Consider the following 27,267-nt stretch of genomic DNA (forward strand, 5'->3'; position numbering starts at 1 on the left):
CTAAAAAGTTTCTTACCCATTCGGCCTCCTCTCCCGCTTTATCTAACGCAATAAACTCCGACTACATAGTGGAACGAGCTATACATGCCTGTTTGGAACTCTTCCATGATACAGACGCACTTGCTAGAGTGAATACATATCCACTCGTAGACTTAGACTCCTCTGAGTCTGCTATCCAGTTCGCATCGCAAAATCCCTCAAGGACGGCCGGATACCCTTCGTAATTCAAACAAAAGGTCATTGTGTACTTCAAGTACTTTAGCACTCTATTAAGTGCATCCCAATGTTTCTGCCCTGGATTACAAGTATACCTGCTTAACCTACTCACAGCATAAGCAATGTCTGGTCTCGTACAATTCATCAAATACATCAGACTTCCTATGACTCTTGAGTATTCAAGTTGGTTAACACCTACACCCTTATTCTTCATGAGAAGAAGAATCATATGGAGTGCAAACAGGTTTACAGTCAAACTGATTATATTTCTTAAGTATGGATTCAACATAATGAGACTGACTCAGACTATAGCCATTAGAAGTTTTTCTAATCTTCATCCCTAATATGACATCAGCGGGGCCTAAGTCTTTCATGTCAAAGTTCTCATTCAACATTTCTTAGTGGTATTAATAACATCCATGTTTGTACCTAGTATAAGCATATCATCAACATACAAGCATACAATCACACAGGCATCCTTGACAAGTTTAGTATAAACACACTTATCAGATTCATTAATTCTAAAACCACTAGAAATCATCACATGATCAAATTTCTCATGCCACTGTTTAGGTGCTTGTTTCAATCCATACAAAGATTTCTTCAGTTTACAAACTTCTTCTCACAACCTTTAACTACAAATCCTTCGGGTTGTTCCATATAAATTTCTTCATCTAATTCACCATTCAAAAACGCTGTCTTTACATCCATTTGATGTATCTAGGTTATGGACAGAAGCTATAGCAATTAATCCTAATGGAGCTAATTCTACTTACTGGTGAATATGTCAAGAAGTCTATACCTTCTATCTGTTTATACCTTTCGCTACCAACCTAGCCTTGTATTTTTCAATAGTTCCATTATATTACGTTTTCTCTTGAAAATCCATTTACAACCTATGGCCTTAGACCCTGGAGGTAAATCTACAAGTTCAAAAGTATCGTTTTCTCGAATGGAATCCATTTCACTAATGGAAGCTTCTTTCCACCATGGAGCTTCAGGACCAGTCATGGCTTCTCTATAATTCTGAGGATCAGACTCGGCTAGGTATGTAATGCAACCAGGATAGGTTTCTTAGTTTTAGACCTTTTACCTCTTCTAGGTTCTACTTCTGGTTCATCTTCCTCTAAAAGTAATGACTAACTAGTTGAAGGCACATCTAGGGGATGATCTCATCAATACCTCTCTTACTAGAGTCGCGTTTTAAAGAAAAAACATTCTAAAAAAACTCAGCATCCCTAGAATCCATAATAGTATTCAACCCTATGTCAGAAAATTCAGAACTCACAACTATAAACCTATAAGCACTACTATGCTCAGGATACCCTATAAAAACACAATCAACGGTTTTGGGTCCAATCTTATTTTTCTTAGGAGGAGGGATGCTCACCTTTTCCAAGAACCCCCACACTTTGAAGTAATCATAAGATGGTTGTCTACCTTTCCATAACTCATATGGAGTTTTATCTGATCCTTTAAAAGGTACTCTGTTCAAGATGTAATTGCCTGAGAAAATAACCTCCCCCCACAAATTAGAAGGTAATCCTGAACTAATCAACATGGCATACATCATATCCTTAAGGGTACGGTTCTTACATTCAGCTACACCATTGGATTGAGGTGAATAATGGGTTGTAGTCTCATGTATTATGCCATGTTCTTCGCAAAAATCTCTTACAGGAATTTCATACTCACCACCACGGTCAGACCTAATAGTTTTAATGGTAGTATTCAATTGGTTTTCGACTTCACGTTTATATATCTTAAAGGCTTCTAAGGTATCGTCCTTCCCTCTAAGTAAGTAAACATGGCAGTACCTCATACAATCATCTATAAAAGTAATAAACCATTTCTTACAACCTCTTGTTTGAACTGACTTCATATCAACTAGGTCTGAGTGGATTAAATCTAAGGGTTTAGAGTTTCTCTGGACATCCTTATTGAATGATTTCTTAGCATGCTTAGATTCTACGCAAATCTCACACTTATGATTTTTATCTAAAGTGAATTTGGGTATGCATCCTACGCTAGCCAATTTATGCATTGATTTATAGTTTACATGACCAAGTCTACCATGCCAAACATTCAATGACACACACATATAAGCATAAGAATCATTCAATTTCAATTCAGGACAGGTTACATTAAGTTTATATAGACCCCCCGTCTTATAACCCTTATCCACATAATCATTGCCCTTAGTTACTATAAGTTTTCCAGACTTGATTGTAACTTTAAAACCCTTATCATCTAAAACAGAACAATAAACAAGATTTTTGAAGATGTCTGGAACATGAAGAACTTCATTCAATGTGAGAGTCTTTCCAGATGTGAGCTTCAGACCGACCTTTCATTTTCCTGCAACCTATGATGCAGATGAGTTACCCATATAGAGTTTCTCTCCTTCCCCTACTCTCTGGTAGGAGGTGAACAGGTCTCTGCTCCCACAAACATGCTTGGTATCTCCAGAGTCTACCCACCAGTCCATCACATTGGTCATCAAATTAACTTCAGAAACTACAACATAAAACTCGTCTTTGCTTTTCTCAACCAAGTTAGCATTATTTTTCTTATCCTTATGTTGTCTACAGTGAACTGCCATATGGAAAGAAATTCCACAGACCCAACAAGGACCTTTAATTTTGGTAATGCTAGATTATGGTTTACGAAACGTATCTTTCTTGTTAGGACCATGCTTCGAGTTGCGATAATTGTTGTCACCTTTTCCAGCTTTGGAAGGCTTGTGCTCGGACATATGAGCCTTGTTAGTCATGTCCCTTGAAGATGACACGTTCTTGTCTTTGGTGCACATCATCTCTTCCACTTGAATCTTCTTTACAAATTCAACCATGTTGATGTCGCCAGTTTCATGTCTTAGCTTTTTCTTGTATTCCGACCAAAAAGATGGTAACTTCTCAATTACCGCAGATACTTGAAACGTCTCATCAATGACCATACCTTCAGCAAGAATCTCGTTAATGATCTTTTGAAATTAGAGGAATTGATCAACAACAGGCTTATCATTCGTCATCTTGAAATCCATAAACTTTGCTACCAGAAATTTCTTGCTTCCTGCAGTCTCAGCTTGGTACTTTGCTTCTAACGAAGTCCACAAATCATAAGAAGTCAAGTTATCTTTAGCATTGTAAAAGTCATACATCGCATCTTCCAAACCATTCATGATAATATTTTTAACCATATAGTCACCCCTTGTCATACGCTTTATCATCATCAGTATTATCTTTTTTATTCATCAAAACATCAAGAGGATCCTGCAGTACTACGTCCAAATCATGATTGCTCAGGAAAAACAACATCTTGGATTGCCATCTCTTGAAATCCTTTCCGTTAAACTTCTGTAGTCTTTCAAAGTTGATAATTGTTTCCCTTGTTGACATTGTTGCAAGGAATACTAATGTGTTAAGATTGTTAGGATCTTGCAACAATAAACATCACGTTAGATGTATCAAAAACTAATATGTAAAGAAATAATCTGAAACAACTCTACCGAATAAACTTGACGGCTGCAGAATCACAGGTTCAACAAGTTGTCCTTAACACATTAGTTCGAGGGTATACTAGAGTTGAGTAATGCTAAACCCCTCACAGCAAAGATGTGTCCAGGATAAGACTGCCCGATATAACTTGAGTTAGCACAACGCAAGTTACCCACTCTTGAACTCAGCAACGTGGATGGAAGTAAAACGCGACACAAACAAAGGAAGAAGATGATAAAAATAATTTCTTCTTATATGTTTTTAAAACAAAATTTCGAGTTATATTTATAGGATGAAATACTTGCAAATCAAGCTAGGTTTTGGTTTTCTTCAAAAACAAGTAAAAGGAATTTACCCATAAATAAAACTCTTAAGAAATAATTTTGGAATTAATTTTCTAAAGAAAAACTCGCTAAAAATAAATCCGTGCAGAAAAGGGACTTGGTGCATGGCATACGCGCATATCGCATGGGTCAAAACACGTATTTTTGCCCACACCCACCACCCACGTTTTACAATACATACATAAGAGTATGATTATATAGTGGAGTTCCTCTTTAGTTTTCCACAATGTGGGACTAAAGGTTCCATTTCATTCACTCAAAAAATGAGTAAGTATCTTTAGACCCTTAGGGCATTAGATCAAACCACACCAAGACCATAAAACCTTTTATTAAAACTCATTTCCTCCAACAATTAAGTCCAACGTCAACTAAACAATTAATACAAGAAACTTAACCTATTGTAGCACCCAATGGTTATGGCATAAATCCCTATTTGTAGTTTAGTACCGCGATAACCTATATAGAAAGAAGTCTATTGCTATACCCACTCTTTATTGCTGCAGCAAGAGACTATACTTTTTTATCACACTGTTTTCATATTGTTGTTACAGTTGTGTGGCAAAAATTTCATTTTGCAACAGTAAATTATAGCTTTTAGCTACACTTGAAAAATACAGTGACGAATTTTTTTCTTTTGCAACACCTATATTGAAGGTGTGACAATATATAATATAGCAACAAGTAGATTTTCTTGTAGTGAGTACGTACCAAAAAAACTTTGACTGAAACAGGAACGACATCACTTAACTTTGATTATTCTGATTTGATCACGTCATGGATACATCCTGGATATAGCTTTATGATGCACTTTGTGTCATCGATTACTCCTTCAATTGACCAAATATGCAAGAATTCTGACTCAATGCAAGGAGTTTATCTAGATCAAGTTAAGGCTAACTGGAACAGTTTCTTTGTGTTGTAGTTCTTGTTTTCTTTGGCTTATTAGCCTCGGAGCCTTCTGGCTTTGGGTTTTGCTAAATCTTTTGGTTGTTTGGCTTAGCATTGGGACAATTTTTCTCCTTGTTTTTTATGCTTATTTTTAAGTTTTCTTAATGAAAATTCATACTTTTGCTGATTAAAAAAAAAAGCATTTTGTATCAATCACTCATGCATTTTGATGCCATATGTTTGATGGTTAGCAACTCAATGGGCACAAGAATATTGTAAAAGCTAAATGAGTGTGCCAATAGTGAAACAGCGTGTGTGTAGGTAGGGCTGGTATATGGGGAAGGTCCCCCACCAGTGGAAGGTGAAAGTAGAGAAGATGAAGAAGGGACAATTAAGAAAGAGTAGAGACTGTCAGTACAAACGTTTTAGTGAAAGAGGATGGGAATGGAGAATTAGATAACAACAAGCATTAACAGTCCGCGTACATCACTATCATCCATCATCTCATTATACTCACCCTTTTCCTTGAACCTTTGATTGAGTAGAACACGGTGCAGTCATGCATATATACTTCGGCGGTTATACTCTTGATTATATATGCACAGCTTAAAGCATTTTTGGCATAGGTCTGCAAAACAGATATTAATGTAAGCAGTATTTGTAGCGGAGAGTTATTCATATCTCCACTCCTTTAAAATGCTCCCTCAAATTAAATAAGATAAAAGTTTTGGGTATTACTAAACCTAGGTCATTTGGCGAAAAATTTTACATTAAAATTGAAATAACACTCTGTTTACACTCAGTATTTAACCTGCCGTTAATAACGACGTCATACAAAAAAAAGGGTACACAATACTTTTATCTAATTTTGCGCCTAAATAATTTGTTACACTTTGTTTACACCGGATATTTAAATGGACGTTAAGTTACACCGTTGGCGTGGACAATACTTTCGTCAAACTCTACACCTAACTAATAAAACCTAAACCTAAAAAGAACGGAGCCTCCATTTCGTCCATTTACATCTTCTGTTGCTTGCTTCTCTCCTCCCCGAAAACTAGAATCAAATCCAACTTTTCATCAACCATTTATGATGCAACCAATTTACTTTTTTCAAGATTGCAAACTTCAGATTTGATTGAGTCTGAAATTGCAGTTACAAGAATGAAGTGTGAGAGTAGAGTTGCCGGAAGAAGCTGAGGGCTTCGCTAGAACCAAATGAACTGAGGAGAATAGAATTATGGACCTGAACTGAAGCGGGTGTTGCTGTTGGAATGGAGAGTTCTTTTTTTTTTTTTTTTTGAGATCAAGAAATTTAGCGTTTATTAAAAAAAGTCTTTCACATAATCTTAGGCCTGTCAATCTCAACTGAGAATCTCAGTTCTCATATATCCAGTATAATCAAGTCTGAGATTAGAATGATTTTCGTTGAATCAAATGGAATTTAGATGCCAATTTATCAATTATTCTTCTTAGGGTTTCCTGATTTTTTTTTCTAATTAGTAAAGGGTTCAGAGGAGATTTATGGTATAAGAAGGTAAACTTCAGGTACTGGCCGACCGCTATCTTTCTTTCTTTTTTTTTTTTTTTTTTTTTTTTTTTTTTTTTCAATATTTTTTATCTTCTGAATTTCGATTCTGTCTTCTATTTGCGATTTTGAATTTTTTTTTTCTTCTCTGACTGATATATTAAGTAGTTGTAGTTATCTTGGGTCTTAATCTCTTTAACAATGGTTTCCATTGATTACTACTTTCCCATCTGTTTGTAAAAAGGCCTGGATGAATGATCAGTTTAGCCTCTCCTTCACTGAACCGACCTCTTTGCCACCTATTATCCATGTGTTTGTGAGTTTGTAATTTCGTGATGCATAAAACATGGTAAAGGTGCTGAATTGTGTATTTGTGAATTGATTATCTGCTTTTTCTCATATCGTGATTACGGATTTTCCCGTTTATTCTAAATGTCTTCCCGCATTATTAATCACAATAACGGAACTGTGAGTATGTTGACGAAATGGGTGTGTTAAAAAATGTGACAGGTTGTGATTCATTTTTCTAGACTTAGGTTGTTGGAGACAATGTAGCTAATCTGAGTTGTTATTTTGATAATAACTTGGGAGAAACTATTCATCTGAATGAGGGTATGGCCGAAGATGGATGAGAAAATGCAAGTTTTTTATGTTTTCCCAATGGTATCTATACTATTGGATCGATGTCCATATCTGGTGATTAGCAGTTAATAAGTTGTTTGTTTGGTCAAAATGTAGATGGTTTCTCATCCTCTGCAATCTATGGGCATCTAGATAAGATTTCATGTATTGAGGACTTCAACATAGTCGTCATGAATGAACACGGGTGGAAAAAGGTTGTCTCAATTGGAAATTAGATAATATTTTATTTATGGTTTTTTAAATCATTTGTAACGACATGGATGTTTTTGGAAGGAAGTAGAATTGAAAACAGTAGATAAGGTGACTTCCCCCCTCCTCTTTTATCGTGACTAAAAGAGGAGAACCATGAAAAGGACGTGACTTAATTCTTGAGTTATTACAGGGAAATTAGTGGTGGGAGTCACGACCCTTAGATTTTCGTGGCTTCGCTACTTAACAGTAACATTTTCCTCTGATGCCTTTTGAGTTTTCTTAATTAGGATGGAATTAATTATATTTTATTCAAATCTATGTATTTTGAAGGTACTTTATATAAAATTTGAAGTAAAGATGGAAGTAGCTTAGAAAAACTATACAAATTATTATTTTTTGGGGATGATTTTTTAAAGAAGTGATAGAGTGGCCAAGTGAAGCTATAATTTGGAATCCATGTTCGGCAAGCTTATATGCATCCAGAGGTTATTTAATTTTGTGATTCAATTTGTGTCTGTTTTTATTGTGCGATAATGATGATTTGTAATGTGAAGGTAATCTCTGTGAGTGTTTCACCTATCAAGTATATACCGTTGTAAGCTTTCAAAGAAATTTGTTTTTTCTAAAGCTCACACCACACTTCTGTACTATTACCCCTAGGAACTTGGAAGTATTTGATGATGCAATACTGTTCCGTATGTCCATTTACTGTATAAATTACTGAATTAGTATTTAACTGGTGTTTTATGACATTTAGTAATTGTTAAATTTGTCTACTTTCGGAAGTTAAGTATCCTACAGGTACAAGGTAGGATCTCCAGGTTGGTCCCTAGGATCTTCTGTAGCTAGATTATACTATCAAGTATATACCGTTGTAAGCTTTGAAAGAAATTTGTTTTTTCTTAAGCTTACACCACACTTCTGTACTATTACCCCTGCGAACTTGGAAGTATTTGATGATGCAATATTGTTCCGTATGTCCATTTACTGTATAAAGTACTGAATTAGTATTTAACTGGTGTTTTATAGGTTGAAGTTCGATGAAGGAAAACCATAGTAATAGTAATTATGTAGAATTTTTCTGATTCTGAAGCTGCTCCTAGCCTCCTACTGCATCTTCATGGTCTACTTTTTCCAACAGGTTACACAACATGGGAAACTCATAAGGAGCGTGCTCCTAGGAATTATGAGGTTTGGTTTCAAAAATAATCGTATAATGGTTTTCAAAAACAGATGCTGGAGTAATTCCTCAGATTGCAAAATGTCTTCAATCAAGCAAATGAGGGAGAAGGTAATCCTCATCTTTGAGTAAGAAATAAAGAAATGCTACTGTAAAGTTTCTCTTATTGCTTCTCATGCTGTATCTTATTTCTAACTTTTCTGATTCCTGTTGTTTATGTAGAGATAAAAAGGACCAAGTGTACCAAAAAGTAGATGGACCAGAAACATTCGAAAAATCTCTCAATCTTGGGGCAAATGGGGGTTGATGATAGAATGGGATTCCACATACTACGTAATTGTTGTGTTCCATACTGTGTGCCATAATATATTGTCCTCCAGAAAAATAATACCTAACTGACTGTTTTATTTTTGCTACACACACGTGTCCAGGTTCTGAGTGTGATGATAGGCATAAAAACACGAACGATGATCCAAGCTGACAATGGATGATGTGCGGCAAATTGTTTCATAAATGAGCATTCTTTGTTTCTCAGACACTGTCCGTGTATGTTAAAATTTGGATCGAGCATCACAAACTTACAGAGGTGCCTTATGTCAAACAAATTACATGATGTGGGAGTAAATCATCGATGTATTCTATTTATAAAAGGTGTCTCTTCCCTTTAATTGTGCCTGGACGTACTTTCTATTCGGTGATATCACTTTTTTTTTTTTGCATTGGTTTACCATGTACAGTACATATTCTTACCACCAATAAATAGCCATCTTATCGAACCTGGTGCAATTCACGTGTTTCATACCAATTTTGACCGAAAATTATAACTATCATGAAAAGTTAAATCTGCTCAGTGCGCATCACAGGGTAAATGCTGCCAATTTTGTTAAAAGAAAACGAAGGGCGCCGAATATTTAGGCGATTTTGGGACGACCCAATTTTATGCAAAAACTTGGCGACACCAAACCAACAATGTATCGTGACGGGAGCGAGGTGAAGCCAAGCCTCACCAAAAATGCATTGCGCGAGGACGAGGAAAAGCTGAGCCACAGCAAATCAAAATTACATCGCGACGCGGCGGGGCGAAGCCCCGCGACACCTAATAAAGAATGCACGACGGGTCGAGACGAAGCCAGAAATATGATTAAAAAATATGATGGATGGTTTTCGGGTCTGTCCGGTGCGTAGCACGCGCACAAAATTTAGTTTTATCTATTACTAGTTTGAGACATACGTTTAACTCCAAAAATCTACCGAGAAAAGTATAAGTTCTCAATGATTTTCTCAAATTATAATACTCAAATAGATTTATGTTTCTTCTACAAAATTCTCAAAACTATCAAAAAGATCTAATGAATTTATAAACATTTTTATATTAAAAACATTGATTTGAAAATATAATTAATGGATCCGGCAGTCCTCAAACCACCCTAAACAATCCTTCTTTCCCAAAATCAATCAGCTCGTATTTTTATCTCTGGTTTTTAATTTACTCCAACATCCCGTAACTTATTAGTGTGACTTTCAAAACCACCTTGAAACTCATGGTTTCCAGCTGCAAATTGATTACCCAGCAAGATGGACGAACAAACTTTGTGGTACTTGAGCTTAGACAATATTTAATTACCATTTTTTGTTTCATAAAATTGGTTAAAAAGACCAAAATCAACAATTCCTGGGTAAAATGGACAGTTAGATTTTGATACTGTTTAAATGGACAAAAATGTAAAAATAGGCAGGATGTAACCAGTTTCATCGTGCCCATTTTCAAATATTTTTTCTTATTTTTAATTTACACAGGATGTATCCGGTTTCATCCTTGCTATTTTCTAAATTTAAGCTAGGATGAAACCAGTTTCATCCTTACTATTTTTTTTGGCCGTTTCACCCAAATTATTTTTTACTCGTATATTTGAACCGTGATTTAAAAATATTTGGACAAATGATCTATTTTCCGTTTTTGTTTGTTCATGTAACACTTTCTTGTTTTTGTCCGTAAACCTTTCTTGTTTTTGTCTTGTTTTTGTCTTGTTTTTGTTTGTTCAGAAATACATCTATAATCTTCTACCTGAGATGTAAAATATAAGGTCTTGAATTTTGTAGGCAGGCACAAAGAGACCGGTTGGTAATAGTAGGCATGATTTCCTCCTCCAAAATTCAAATGATCCCCATAGAGCAATGTAGAATAGTCTCAAAATAACACTATTTATGTGCTCTTACGTCATTAAGTTTTGTTTCATCCTCACAAACTATATGTTTTAGCATATCATGAAAATTATTTGTTTTGGGATATTATGAAAACCTTAAAGATCCAAATCACACAAAATGGCAAGAAATGACCGATTGAGCCTAAGCAAAACACATTTGCAAAATCTTAAGATGGTGGTGGTTTGGCTCTAAATGGGGTGGTTGAAGCACAAGACAAAGTCGATGACTGATTAATTAGGGGTGCACCAAATATATATAAGTCAAAACGCTTTTAGGGGTGCAATTCAAGATCCCTGCAAGGGGTACCAATTTATTAGCATAACTAGTCATAAAAAATCCAAGATTTCCAAACTTGTTGTATATAAACCTGTTCAAATATTGGGATCCATTAAAATTTCATCTTAAAAAAATAAATAGATACAAAAACTCCAAAATTTTAAAAATAGATACAAAAACTCCAAATTTCAAAATTGGTTTCATCAAATTCTATGTGGTTTCATCAAATTCTTTGGGATTTTTGTGTTACTTTTTTTTTTTTGGGTTTTTGTGTTACTTTTGTTTCGATGAGTTTTTTGTGGATGAATAATAACACCTTTGGGGTTATAACTCGCGGACCGTTTATTTAGGGCTGCGGAATACACCACGGGTAAATTGATACCCCTATAAGCATCTATGGACATACGTAACGTTTCGGACTGATAACTGGCTTTCTTTTTCGCGGTAATATTACCTTAGGGTGGGAATAAGACCCAAGGAGCTGGTGCAAAGAAACCTAGGCAAGCCTCCAAAGAAAAGAGAACAACACGAAGAAAGAAGGAGATGAAACCCTAGATCGATCGTCCGGAATCATCACATCAAAAAACGATGAATGCTGTTATTGATATTCATAAACAACAACTCCTAAAACTGAATGAGATTGACCAGGAGAGAGTTCGTAATTTTGGAACCCTAATTTCTTTTGCATGCATGTGTGTTTCTGTTTATGATTCTTCTGCAGAACAATCAGACAATGAAGACATATTGTTATCTCTTAATTGGCAAATATTTTAATTGATTTCGAAAGTAAGCGAGAGTTAGTTACCTCTGAAGAAGAATGATACGGCACAGCGGAAACGATTTAAAAAAAATCGACACGAGGAGAATCCAATCAGGTAAATAGGACCCAAATATGATAAACAACTCCAATCCAAGAGCAAAGCGACGATAACGATCAAGATGATGATCAATCTCTCAAAGAGAATAAACTGGTTTTAACACATATGGTATTTTCATTAAATGAGCTTGCAAGCTAAATGGAAATGACAATAGAAAATGATATTTATAGCCTGCAAACAAAAACCCTAGATTCTAGAACTTTGCTAAACAAGATAAACATAATAAGAAACTATAAAATTCTAGCAACAAGATACCAAAAGTAATACTCCCTCCGTTTCTAAAAAATATGCTTGTTTGGTTTTCAAAAAAATTATGAAAACTAATCATTGGAGCCACTTTTCCATGTTCTTTCCTAATCTATCCTTTGGTCCCCACTAATTTGTTATTAAAGAAAGAGGAGAGAGAAGTGGTCCCTTTTTTGTATTAGGAGAGAAAATGGAGAGAGAGAACTGGTCCCTCAATGGGTATAGTAGTAAAATCATAACATTTGACTTTCCACTTACGGAAACAAGCCTATTTTTTAAACATACCCAAAAAAGCAAACCTGCCTATTTTTTAGAAACGGAGGGAGTAGATATCCAAGATATCAGCAAATCTTGGAAACAGTTATCCCAACCCCAAATACATCCTGTATCAGGCTCCCCTACTACGAAGAAACTCGTTTACAACGAATGACGCAAGTCAGATACAAAGCGCTTGACTGTCCTTGCATTGGCGCTTCAGTAGCGTAGCTTGCTGTTGAATTATGCATGGGCATAACAAAACGACTAAAACCCAATAAATGATGCAAGCCTTTCCATTCTTGTATACTGGATTTGAACTGGTGTTTTTATACAATCCAACAAAAAGAGATTTTAAATCCCAACTCAGGCAGATGAATGTAATCACGAGAGCATCCATAAAATTTAGGTCGCACTTCAAAAAATTTGGCAAGAGGATCTTCATATGGGCAAGGATGATGCATTGCTAGTGTCTTCTCATTTGAAACTAGTAAGCCACCTTGGTGATTAACAATAACCTCATGTGATTTTTGGTTGTCTACGGTCTCAAACCTGCTGGACTCCATGTGGGTTGTTTCTTCCTTTGGCTTAGGTTGTGGCATAAGACGAATCCTTGTCGTTCCCCACATAAATTCATACGAGTTATCCCGCCTATTATGAACTGCACCGATATCTAATAACCGTGGCCTTCCCAATACGATGTACCACATATCCATGTCAACAACTTCATGAAAATTTGAGATAGAATAACACCCACCAAAAGACAATGAAAATCTGCAACCACCAATCCGGGTGATTGTTCCTCGGTTGTTAAACCACTCAATCAGATCAACATAAGAATACCAATCTATATCGACACCAAATAACTCCGCCATTCTTCTCGATACCAGATTTTCTTGGCAACTACCATCGATTAGAAAATAATATCCCCTACCATTAACAACTCCAACAAACTTGGGCAACTGAACATGAAGTTCCCCCATCGTTCTGAAGTCTGGAAGCTTGGGTGACTAATTTATTTAGGAAGCTTTAAAAGGATCCGATAGTAACATGGAAGAATATGAGATTGGGATAGTAAAATCATGATTTTCCAAAATCCCAAATAATGAAGAAATGGAGGAGTTAGAGGAAATCTTACCCGAACTGGAACGATTTTGAAGATGAACACGAACACAAATCTTCGACTGATTTTTTTGTTTTCTGTTTTTTTTGATAGAAAACTTAGAGATCACAGGAATCCTCGTCTGATTCTTCCAGGCGGCCTGACAGACGAACAACGCAGGAAAACCTGCTCTGATGCCACCTGATACGACACAACGGAAACGATTTAAAAACAATAGACACGCGGAGAATCCGCTCCAGTAAATAGGACCCAAATATGATAAACAACTCCAATTCAGGAGCAAAGCGACGATAGACGATCAAGACAATGATCAATCTCTCAAAGAGAATAAACTGGTTTTAACCCATATGATATTTTCATTAAACGAGCTTGCAAGCTGAATTGAAATGACAATAGAAAAGGCTATTTATAGCCTGCAAAAAAAACCCATAGAGGCTGGAACTTTCCTAAACAAGATAAACATAATAAGAAACTATAACATCCTAACAGTTATCCCAACTCCAATGATTGTTGTATGTATTTCCTATGTGGCAACATAAACAAGACATCTTTATTCCAATTTTTTCTTAAGTTTTGGCGAAAAAAGTTATTCATCTCCAATGGTGTTGTTTGTGATCATTTTCTAAATTTTATGTTTAGTAATTTTAAGATTTTATTAGATCTAATAATGATTATTTATTGTATTAGAATTAATTTTAATAAATAAAATATATTTTTAATTTAAAAAGCTGACTAAGATGACAGACAATGACAAAGAGAATGTGGGAAACTAGACATTCCCCTTGACATTTTCTACTTAAAGTCATGCGTACATTGATTTATGACATATGGGTTGGAGAATGCTTTTAGAGAAAATGGATATGCGTCCTAGGTGGATTTTAACATTTATCTCCACACACATGTCATTGGAGAAGCTTTAAGATGGGCATTTAAGCACATCAGATATTGAAACTAAGAAAGAGACTAATTACAACTTAAAATTTAGAAGCCTAGAAATAGTTTAGCATTTAGAACGGAATGAAATTAAGAAACTCACTTGGGTCCTTCGTAAGCTGTTAGTTCAAAGGTGAAAATCTCAGAACTGGGATTTCCGTTGCTTTATGTATGTCTTCTGGAAGTTGATAATTTACTGGGAAACTCTGAGAGCTACCAGTTGCTTTCATCAGCATCGTAACAGGAAGGAAAAATGCAAAGGGGGTCTGTGAGCAACAACCAGAAAGTACTATTGATGATTCATCCAACATAGTCCCAACTACTTCAGACAAAGAATGCAAAAATAAATACAACAAGTATATCCAACAATTTAGGTGTTTGATGGTATTCGGTAGACCCCTGAGTTCCTTCAACATCGTCATCTAATCCGTTGGTATCTTGTTGTCGTTTCTTTTGATCGAAATACCGTTCTTTCCTGAAGTTTTACAAGAAATTTCTCCACATTCAAATCTATAGCGCAACATACTTAATTAAATCTTTTTAGATAACCTTAAATGCGAACATGAGTTATAGTCTTGGGGTCCTATATATCGATTATATCACCTCTGATTCTGAAACTATATAATTAAAGATGAAGGATCTACGAATTTTCTCTCTCGAAAATACATATGATTAGATGAAGTTTGGAGGGGAAATCCAGATCGGGAATTTGGAGGGACAATGATAGCCTCAGTTTTTTTTTTTTTGGTGTTTTTGAAGTTTGACATCGTCACATCGGGTTTTTATATTCCAGTTGGGTCTCGGCTCATAAGTTACTCCCTATGAACTGGTGAACTAACGGCAACTCTTACGAAACCAAAAATCATCCATATCTTTGTGATGATCCACATTTTATGGACCAAAAAGTGCTACTATACATGGATCAATTTAATATCCATTTATTTGTGAAATCCAGAGGGAACCCCTCAAATGTATGGAGATGGATACCCCATCCGGACATTTAGTGACCGGATGTATATATTTTTTATTTCAACTTTTTTTCTCATCTGGTCAGGCACAGATATAAGTGTTGCAGATTATGGTAACGGTCCATAGTAAGTTTCACCTCAACTTTTTGCTGAGGGTCCACATACATGTGGATATGTTTTACCTCCATCAATTTCTTGTTTCGAGGTGAAGCCTCAGAAAATCGTGGTTGGGAAGGTCATAGTAGCCAAAGCCATTGGAATTTTTATTTTATACATGGGAAGAATCAGTTTTGTTATTAATAGTCCAGCCCTAACACCGAATCGTTGACCTCATATCCATATATTCCTACTCCGATTCTGATTTCCATTCCTGTTCCGATTTGGTTCTGTATTGGCCGGCTGTAGCCTATATATAAACATTGTGTTTTCCCCATACAGTGTTATCAGAAAATATGTCTCTCACGCATCTCCCAGCTTCAATTCCTTCTCCATTACTGTCATCAGTTTCAGGTCAACAATCTTCTACAAATTCCAGAACTTCTATGTTTTCAGTTTCAATGAGAAGCAAATGATATGCAAAGGTGTTGCAATATCATCCCCACCGATGGAGAAAACTGCTTACACAACCAAGGTCTCTCGCAATGCAAACATAGCAAAACTTCAAGCTGGTTATTTGTTTCCAGAGATTAACAGAAGGAAGCTTGCGCACTTGGAAAAATATCCTGATGCACAAGTGATAAGCCTTGGGATTGGAGACACAACAGAACCTATTCCAGAAGTTATAACATCTGCAATGGCTGAAAGATCAAAACTGTTGTCGACCTTGGAGGGGTATAGCGGTTACGGAGCTGAACAAGGAGAATTTTTTTTGAGGTCTGCAATTGCATCAACATATTATGGTGATCTCGGGATAGATGGCAGTGACTGTGTCAGACGGAGCAAAGTGTGATATTTCTCGTCTTCAACTTCTTTTTGGGGCAAACGTGTCCATTGCTGTGCAAGATCCATCGTACCCGGCGTATGTGGATTCAGGTGTAATTGTAGGTCAAACTGGACAATTTGACAAAGAGGTTGAGAAATATAAAAACATCGAATACATGAGATGCAACCCAGAGAATGGGTTCTTTCCTGATTTGTTATCCACCTCAAAACAGATGTCATCTTTTTCTGTTCACCAAACAATCCCACGGGGGCCACCGCGTCAAGGGAACAACTATCGCAGCTGGTACGATTTGCAAAAAAGAATGGGTCAATTATTGTTTATGATTCAGCATACGCCATGTATATAACAGATGACAGCCCAAGATTTATCTACGAGATTCCTGGTGCAAAAGAGGTTGCCATTGAGATATCATCCTTTTCCAAGTATGCTGGGTTCACTGGAGTTCGTCTTGGATGGACAGTAGTTCCCAAGGAGCTTGTTTTCTCAGATGGATTCCCTGTTGCAAAAGATTTCAACCGTATTGTCTGTACTTGTTTCAATGGTGCATCCAACATTTCTCAAGCCGGTGGGTTGGCTTGTCTTTCCCCTAATGGCTTCAAGGCAATGCGTGATGTAATCGGTTATTACAAGACTAACACTGAGATATTGTCGGACACATTTAACTCACTTGGATTTAATGTATATGGAGGGAAGAATGCTCTGTATGCTGGGTTGCACCAATACCGCCACGGGTGTCCGCCACACCCGTGTTTCCGTGTGTCCAATACGGCAAATTTAAAAAACCATGATACGGCGCCACACCGGTAGGCATAAATATTGTTAATTTTTAAAGATATGTAAACATATAAACAGGGCATAATTTCAATGTCGATTCAAAATATATAACAAAAGTTCAATTAGATTTTCAGTTTTGATTTTATACTTGCAAAAAGCTTATAAAAAAAGCATGAAGTGATCATGTATACCAGTGGCAGTGGTACTTACAAAAAAGTCATACAAAAAAACCCCTTGCTTTTTAATTAGCAACAGATGACCCTTAACCCTTGAATAAGATCCCTTAAAAGGTTTTGAACAAAACTTGCATTCCATATCCCAATTTCCGCCCCCACTTTTACTCCTACAGAGTTTGTTAACATACTTCCATAATGGTGCATCTAAGTTTTCTGACATTACTACAACAACAAAAGACTAAGTAGCTTAGCTTGTTTACCGGTGCTAGTACAGATTCATGAGTGATGGAATATGGTGAAGAAGAAGAAGAAGAAGAATAGAGATTGATTTTTTATGGAACACAACAAATAGATCTGGTTTTTCAGATTTCATCTCAGTCAAAGATATTTATTATCTTTGGAACCATCGATTGCTAATATGTGCCGACGATGACAACCACACAGCTGTAATATGGGCTAACATACACGTTTTACCAAGTTTTACCTCCCTTGAAAGTAGGTGATCGTTACAACAAATAGATCCTGCCGTATTTTTGGAGTATTGCCGTATGTGGCTGTGTCCATACGGCCGGACACACGATACGGCGACCCAATGGGCGTATTGGTGCAACCCAGTCTGTATGTCTGGGTTCACTTCCCTGGTCGGAGTTCGTGGGATGTCTTTACCGAGATTCTCGACAAGACCCATATCGTTACAACTCCTGGAAGTGGGTTCGGACCTGGTGGTCAAGGATTTGTCAGGGTTAGCTCCTTTAGTCACAGGGATAATGTTTTAGAAGCCACCAAAAGGTTTAAAGAACTCTACAAGTAGACTCGAGTATATTTAGGCTCACAATTACGACTTTTGTTTACGATTTATCTTTTATCTGGGTTCCTGCTTCGATAGTTCTTGTTACTATTATTATTATGGTCGACTGCTTTTGAAAAAATGGGTCACATGGACATAAAATCTTAAAATGGTTGTAATGGACAAGTAAAAATCAAGGTTGGTTAAAATGGACATGGAAAAGTCAATTATACCCTTACATCCTTTTATTATTTTCTCTCTCATATTTTTTCTTATATCCTTTTCAAAATATATGTGATTTTAATAAGATCTATAAAACAAGATCCATTGTTGATAATAAATTCAAAAAAGAAAATTGATAAAAAATTAGTAAGGATGAAACTAGTGGCATCCTAATTTAAATTAAGATAATAAAAATTATTTGAAAAATAACTGGGATAAAATTGGACGGATTTTGAGTTTCACTCGTATATCTATTTCTCGAAATACAAGTTGGAAGTTTTTATAGCGTAGCTTAAGTTCATCATCTACTTGACAAGATTAGTGATAAAAAAATTATTTGTTAAAAACTAAATATTGAGTCAGGATGATCATGTGAAAATTACCTTGAACATCTCATATGATTTGTGTGAGACAATCATTTGATGTTAATTTGGAAAGTTTCGTATTGATCACTCGATCATTTGAAAATTACTTGAAGATAGTGGTATGTGTAAGATTACCATTGTCTTATTCTAGGGATGTTTCAACGATTGAAATGAGAGTTTAGAACTATTAACCATGACTAAATACAACACGATATGCACATCCAACATGCTAACTGTATTGTGTAGGTTCAGGTCCGGAACTCTTGTTTGTCTACCTAGTATGCGAACGAATTCACCTAGAAAGGTCTGAAACTCTTGTATGCATACCTCTATTATGCGAACGAGTTTACCTGAGCTTGGTACAAAACGGTTGTTCGCGAACCGGGTTTTCGAACGGCTGGTCAAGGCCACAATCCAAAACTGTTGTTCGCGCACCCTGTTTGCGAACACAATGGTTAAGTTCTGAAATCGGTTATGTATGATTCTCATACTCATGAACTAAAACATTAATTATATAAGGGATGAGAATTAACTTTGAAAATCGTGGCTTAACGTTCATGAATTGGTTCTTGTATAAGTATTTTGTTCGATTACGAATCAAACAGATTTTGTTTCAATTTGTTCATGATTAGAACAATCGAACAACTCTATTGAAACGCAATTAGATTAATTTGATTGTCTATCATGATTGATTGATCATCATGTTTGATCTAGAAATGTTAGATGAATATGGCTAAGTTGAAAATTGTTCAAATGGCTAACTTCGGTTGACTATTATTGATCCAATTTGGTATACATGTATAGGAACGGTTACTGATATCTATAAGAACATCTAAAGTTGGAGATTGATTTATTAATTCATAAGCATACTTAGCTTGAATCTTAAATTAGAAGTTCATCTAATGGTGAATATCAATTCCTTTGTTACTAAGCTACCTTATCTTTGATTTTAAGTAACCCTGATTTGAAAGATTATATAAGGGAGAACTTTAAAAACTAGGAAACCTAATCCCCTCACTTTTTTGTATACTAATTGTATATTAAAGTCGATTCTCCATTAATCTAGGTTTTTCATCTTCTTGATAAACCAGTGTAGGGTTAATGACTTGAAGACTTTGCTTGGGATTTGTGAAGCCATGTCCAACTATTTTACTCTGTAATTGCGTATCCTGATCTTACTTTTCTATCGTGTTTGAGTTTAATCTTCTCAAAGGTTTTCTCGAGATTTATCTCTGATAGGGAAGATACAACAAATCACAAAGTTCTTTGTCTTAGACTTCGTGGCTCCGCAATAACTTGTTCTTCCACCATATAGTTAAGTTATTGTAAGGTGGCTAATATTCTAGGCTTCACTCGGTGTTGTAAGACCGGATTATTAGTTGGTTCCTGTTCACCTTGATCTATAATCAAAAATAATAAATGATAAACTTATCTATGGGACACAAATTTGATTACCAATAGACTTATTTGTGGGAGACAAATTTGTTTATAAAGTCTTCGACTTTGGGTCGGAGAAACTCTTGGTTGTGGGTGAGATCAGCTAGGGGAATCAAGTGCGCAGGGTCTTGCGAGATTCGAGAGAAGTACAGAACGCGACCATACCTTAATCGGTGTGAGACCAGGTTAGGATCAAATACATTCCAGTACGAAGTTAACTTGTAGTATGCAACAGATTGTAACGTTTTAATACAGTGTGGTGTTCAAGTATGGACTAGGTCCCGGGTTTTTTCTGCATTTGCGGTTTCCTTGTTAACAAAATTTATGTTGTCTATGTTATTTCTATTCTGCATTATATTTTGTTTATATAATTGGAATATCGTAGGTTGTGCGTAAGATCAACCACAGTTGTAAAGTCCAACCTTGCTTGTTGGATAGTGACTTGATTGGCGCTTGGATATTGGTTCTTTGTACCATCCAAGTTATTCTCATAACAATCAGGTTCGCGGATGTCTATCCTGACGATTACTTATTTTATTGAGAAAGAGATAAAGCTCTTTGATATCTTTCTCGATTGAGTCTCACTTTTAAGTTGGTGCTCTCGGAATTATATTGGAGTTTAGTCCATACAAATTTTCGAATGAAATAAGCTAAGAACTCCTTTTAACAATTGCCAATTTAATAGCTTCAAGTGATGCTACTGCTTTACCTTGTTCTTCATTTATTGCTGTCAGATTTCTCCTTTGAATCCCATGAAGTTTCCTACAGAATTACGAATTATCTGTCCTATGCTAATTGCAGAACTTTCATTTATAAAGGATATATACATCAAAATTCACTTTTAAATCATTTTTCTTTGGAGGAGTCCATTTGGGTTTCTGCATCACTTGGTTAGAATTATGCGTATCATTCGGAGAACTTTCCCCATCAGAGATAAACAATTTAATAATAATAAGTACTATTTAAAGTTATCAAAGACCAATGAGAATTTCAATTTCCCAATATGCCAAAGAATGAAGCTTAGCAATCTTATTTGTTTCATCTTATCTGTAACAAATAACAGATTAAAATTGAAAATATTTTGAAGCCATTCAGTAAATTACCATCTATACAAGAGACAGTAAGACTACTATTTATAGTACTCCATATGCTAAAGGAAAAATGGCACTTTGTACAAAGATGATGCATAGTTTCAACATTATTGCCACATGCAAGTACTTGGTAATTTATCTCTAGTGGGAACATAATTATGCGAAAATAATGAATTTTAGGTGGAAGTTGAATATACCATTTTCTGTTCCTGTCAAATTTCTTAGTTGAGACTCTTCCAACAAGATACTTGAGCATACTTAACTATAAATATACCATTTTCTGTTCCGGTCCATTTAATTTGGTCATTCCTAGTAATACTAACCTAATTTTACAAATCTTATATTTACTACCTCCTTTGGAAAAAGAACATTAAGAGTATTAATGTTCCAATATCTAGTATCCTCATCAATTAAATGGCTAGCAGACTTAATATAAGTGGATATACAAATCCTAGGAAGAGTTGTACCAATTTATGGTACCCAAATATCAGTCCGGGTATGGACTTTGTTCAGTGATGTTTCTCACTATTTCCACAACCTCTAGAACCCCTCGCCAAACCCAGATCCTTAGGAAATTATCTCACCACACAAAGGCTTAATTACACGTGAGAAAATATTTAATTATGTTTTAAAACCTGTACCCAAAGAGCATTAGCTTCCTGGAACATTCTCCAAGACAAATAGCTTCTTGGAACATTCTCCAAGCTAATTTGGCTAGCAAAGCTAGATTAAAAATTCCAAATTTCCTAACATTAAGACCTCCTTTGTGTTTTGGAGCAGCGAAAATATCCCAACTGATCGGGAATAAACCTTTTTTTTTCCTTTTCTTATTTTATCTTTTTTGTTTCACCAAAATCTCCTTATAGAATCAATCCTATAAATAATCCTTTTCGCCATACGAAAAAGAAACATTTGATGATTTCCTAAGGTACCATGAACAATTTGAGTTAAGATGATTTTACCAGGTTAGCTGGAGGTCGGAGATTAGGACTACTCCAATGTTCAAAAGTCTCACACCTTTATTCCTTCTTAATTGCTAATTTGCTATACTGCATTGAATTATGTCTTCAGATAATGTCAGAAAGTGTCCGTGACAATTTATCTCAAGCTAGAGCTACTCAACAACCGTCAAATTTAAATTAACATAATATTAATGAGGGTCTTGTTAACTTGTATACTCGTATACATGTTAAGGTTCATTAAAACAACAATTTCTTGCATTGGAAAAAAGATTTGTTTGTTTTATTACATTGAAAACAGTAATTCTTTGCATTGGGAACAAAAAATGTTGTTTTTAGTGCAAGAAAAACCAATTTCTAGAATAAGATAAAAAAACACAATTTCCAAAGAAATAAAATAATTCTTTATTAAACCTTAACATGTATACGAGTATACAAGTTAACAAAAACCTATTAATGATTGCAAATTATCCAGGTTAATTTACTTTTGAGTGATGCTAGGTTGGCGCATAAAAAGAACCCGGTAAAATCCTTCAAAGGGATCAGACGAACGAGGGTAATGCTCTGTAACATTGGGATTATAAGTTGGCGGAAGTGGATCCTGCGAGCTGTGTGTTACGGTGGAAGTCCCGAAATTTTCTCACGGGATATAGCATTAATGTTTATTTTTTCCTTGAAAAACTAATTACATACACATGGATAATTATTAAACCAGAAGTACTTTAATATAATCCTAACTGTATACAAACATCTAATGCATTTGGCAATAGAGGTTTTTCATGCAAATTTTTGAAGTCATATTTTTCGAATTCACCTTGCATGTTTATTTTTCCTTGATAACCTCACATCTTCGAAGTCATTCATGTTATTTTTGTTTCGAAAACAAGAAGCACTTGTTAATGCCATGTTCCTTATGATGTGCTCCTTATATATATATATATATATATATATCATCTCCTAATGTTTCCCTAAAAATCCAAAATGCTGCTATTTATACAAGTGAACAATGCATTCGTTATTGTTTTACTTGGCCATCAACAGCAATTTGTTATATGCATTCTAGAATCCATTACATAAATTATTCTTCATGTTTGAGATGGTGTAGAAAAATGAAGTAGATACTTTTCTTGATTTAACCAAACCAAGAAACGTGGAAGACATATTCTAAGCAGAGAAGTTGAGATAGTATGGTCGGGAGAAACAAAGCATTCAAGATATGTTTCCAAAAGAATTGGGACGGACAATAGTTCGTAAGCAGCTTCTTTTCTTGGATGGATTCCTTGTTGCAAAAGTCTTTAACATTATTGTCTTCACTTGTTTCATAATGAGACTCTTGGCTATGAACTTTGTGTTGGTTCTATAGTGTATGCATTAAGATCGGATTCATGGAGAACATCACCTGACATGATTCCTTACAAAATTGTGTCTCCTAAATCTGCAGTACGTACTAATGGTGGAATATTTCTTCACTGGATAGCACAACAAACTCCTTGCCGGATGGATTCCTAGGGACATGATGAAGTTGTTTCTTTTGATGTACGTGACAAGAAATTTAGGAAAGTTCCGGTGACTCCAGAAGTTGATGAGCTAGTTCACGACACAAATAACAGGAGTAGTTTGGCTGAATTAGGAGGGGGGCTTTTCCTAGTGCAATATGGTGATTATCATGTTCAAGTTTGGAAAATGAAAGATTATGACGCGGGGGAGTCATTGACTAAATTGTTTATTACGCAACTCCCATTTGAAAGACCCTTGTTCTACATGAAGTTATTATGGGGATCGAAGAAGGGAGAGGTTATATTCATAGGAAAAACGGGATACGACAGCGTTTATTTTGTTGTGTACGATTCTGTGCACCAGAAAATTAAAATTATCAAGACGCATCACCACATAGGAGCATGGACCCGTATGCATACTTATGTAGAGAGTCTAGTGGCACTTAGTTAACAAAGTGCACATTTTTCCCTCAAAAGCAATAAGAATAAAATGCAAATTTCAGCTGCTGTAACCAATTAGACGTGCATTGGGATTTTCTTTGTTGTTCTGCCTAGATACCTGGGCTCTGTAGGTAGCAGCAACGCTATGTGCGAAGATTTAAAAGTTCTGAATAACCTTCGTTATCAATAATAGGTAAATCATGCTCCACATGCTATTTACATTTCACGATTTCAGTGCACTTGATGAAGATTACTTTGTCCAATAAATGAAACTCTGAAATTAATTGGACACAAAATGAGACTTGACGTACACAACATTTTTCCTGTATATGTTGTCAATCAGTTGCTTCTTCTTCTTTTTGTTTTGAATACATTCGACTAATCAAACACTAGCAAATACTCAACTTAAAGAAGTACTTTACGGCTCTTATTACTATCACTAGTTTTGAATAAATTCTATTATTCCAACGGCAACAGTGTTAATAAACTTCCAATACGGAAACCACCATCTTTGTTTCCTTACAAGCAAAACAATGAACAAACCCCAAAATCCAACTGCAAACCCCAAGGAGACAATAGCATATAACAACAATTTTTCTTTTACATCATCTTGGTCTTTTTCTTCAAATTCTTTTGAAGGGTCATTGCCATGGCTGTTATTAATGTCATGGTCACCTTCACAATCTTTTCCCATAGGATATCCACACAATAAATCATTCCCAGAGAAAGCAGAACCATCCAAACCCAATGTATCAAAGTGAACTCCTCTCGGAACTTTGTCGCTCAAATCATTGTAAGATAAGTCTAGAAATCCAAGGGAGTCGATTGATGTCAGAGATTGTGGGATATGTCCACACAGTCTGTTGGAACTTAAATCCAAAGAATCTAGACTAGACATGTTTCCAACGCTCACTGGGATATTACTGGATAAATGATTATGCGACAAATTAAGCATAACAAGTCCATTTAATAAACCTATCTCTTTTGGAATGTTTCCGTCAAGAATGTTACATGATAGATCGACTCCTGAACTGTAGTCGTACAATTTCTCAAATTGCCGCATTGAAATTGCACAGCAGTAGAGTTCCCCGGTGAGTTTCCAGGACTAGGTCTACTTGCTAACTTTCTCAGCTTTCCGATATTTGATGGAATTGGACCCGAGAGATTGTTAATCGACAAGTCTAGTATTTGCAAATCATAGGAATGGGAAATATCTTCAGGAATGGACCCTTTGAACTTGTTTGACTTTAAAGAAAGAATATTAAGCCAATGGAGTGAACCAAGACCAGTGGGTATAACACCTTCAAAGCTGTTATTTCTTAAGTTGAGAACCGTCAAATCCCTGAGTTTTAAGATGAATTTAGGAAAAGCGCCATCGAAATTGTTGTCATTTAACTGGAGATATATCATATTTTTTGTTCGTCCAAGCTCATCTGGAACATTTCCAGTGACATTGTTGTTTCCGAGGTTTAGATCAAAAAGATTAGTGCAGTACTAGAAGGTATGATCCCGGATAATTTGTTGTCGGAGATGTCAATAGAGGCTGGTACTCATGCTCTTGTCCCATATTTTTTTGGGATATATTAAGGGTTGATTCATTAACTCACGATCCTTTATCATGGGTTTCTTTAAAATCTTTCGTAATCAGTTTTCAGTCACGAAAACTCATCTAATGTATCTACATTTTGATCATTATCCAGGATCTCCAAGATCTTACAATTCGCTTCTTGCTCTGAGTTTATGAGCCAATATTCCTTAAATAAAAGATGTATGTATCACGTCTCAACTCTTTCCATATTTTCTGAGAAATATTCATCCGATTCCGAAATATCATTCCATTTTCGAGAATATCTTATTTCTTATGAAAATATTCACCAATATCGTTTGGGATATATTTGTCACAATTTAGAATCCATTAATCACTATATGGATCTAACACCAAGATCGAAATCGCTATCGTCTGGTCGATGATATAATATATCTCTTTTAGATCTTTATCCAAGATCTTATTTTAACATCAACAAAATATCAATCACTGTGTTCATCTTTACACTTTTTCAGAACCAATGATATTCAAATTCCACTGTTGGATATCCCTGTGGATAAGTTAATTATCTTGTTGTCAAATCAATTAAGTCGCATATTCGGCAATTGATTTTATTTGCAGATCGAAATCAATTATCTTTCTGTTTCACTGTCGAGACCTTTTTTTTTTTCTTTTTGGTCTTTTAGAAACTCATTTACTCTCCAAAATTATTGTGGTGGGATGTTTCCAAAATTATTATGCGTCTCCAATCAAGATCGGTTCATCTTAGATTCCGAATCTTTCCAAATGGGTTGTTTTACCATTTTGTGTTCACTTTATAGGAGTATCTTCGAAGTCCATTAATGTTTCTCAACATGGACTCAACATGAATTTCTCGTATGGTTAGTAACTAACAATCAAGTCCATTGGCCAATCAAGCCAATTCTCCGTAAAAGACCTACATATATACTCTGCAGTTATCATTTTGCTGCTTCTGCTACCGCAGCTTTCCTTTATTCAACTATCGTGGTCTGTCATCGAAGATCAAATACCATGGTCAACAATCAAAGTTCAAGCTACAAGACATTTTATTGAGATGGTTCAAGTTAAACACTTCAAAACATTTCCGTGTTTAACTTGAGGGGGGGGGGGGTGTTGAAATATATTCCCCATATACAAGATATCAAGGTAACCGTACGTGAAGAGAAGATACTGAGGTGTCCGTGCAATGTCCATGAAGAGAAGATATTAGAAGATAATTACAGATTACAAGATCAAAATTATTAAATGTAATCTTTATATTTTCCTAAATATTTACCTAGTCAAGATTTTTTAGTTAAGGTATTATCTTCTAAGGTTTAGTCATATCACACTATAACTAAGAGCGTGAATGTAAATGTAAAGTTATCCCAGAATTACCAAACTCTGGAGATCAATCAAATTCACCCATCGGGGTTCTATCAGTGGACGTAGGCGTTAGTGCCGAACCACTTTAAACATTGTCTTCTTTGATTTCTGTTTTCCGATCTATGAACCCTCGATACCCATAATTTATTAAAGAAGGAACTGAACCTGAAAGTTAATTGTCATTTAAAATAATGATAGTAGAACTAGATAGTTTTTCTCCGAGTTTATTATGTGATAAATCAAAATGATCCACACCTTGAGGTGGAAGAGGCA

The 27,267-nt window shown here is 35.5% G+C and overlaps 1 protein-coding gene and 1 pseudogene across 1 annotated transcript; one reads left to right on the forward strand and one right to left on the reverse strand.

The window, feature by feature from the left end:
* Window positions 1–15,823: 15,823 nt before the first annotated feature.
* LOC113324083 lies at window positions 15,824–18,075 on the forward strand (annotated as a pseudogene).
* Window positions 18,076–24,501: 6,426 nt separating this feature from the next.
* LOC113324084 (receptor-like protein 14) lies at window positions 24,502–25,125 on the reverse strand. The gene has a single exon (XM_026572424.1). It carries the CDS (start codon window positions 25,123–25,125, stop codon window positions 24,502–24,504), a length of 624 nt encoding a protein of 207 aa, XP_026428209.1.
* Between the last annotated feature and the right edge of the window lie 2,142 nt (window positions 25,126–27,267).

Source organism: Papaver somniferum, chromosome 11 (genome assembly GCF_003573695.1).
Source record: "Papaver somniferum cultivar HN1 chromosome 11, ASM357369v1, whole genome shotgun sequence".
Taxonomy (NCBI): Eukaryota; Viridiplantae; Streptophyta; class Magnoliopsida; order Ranunculales; family Papaveraceae; genus Papaver; species Papaver somniferum.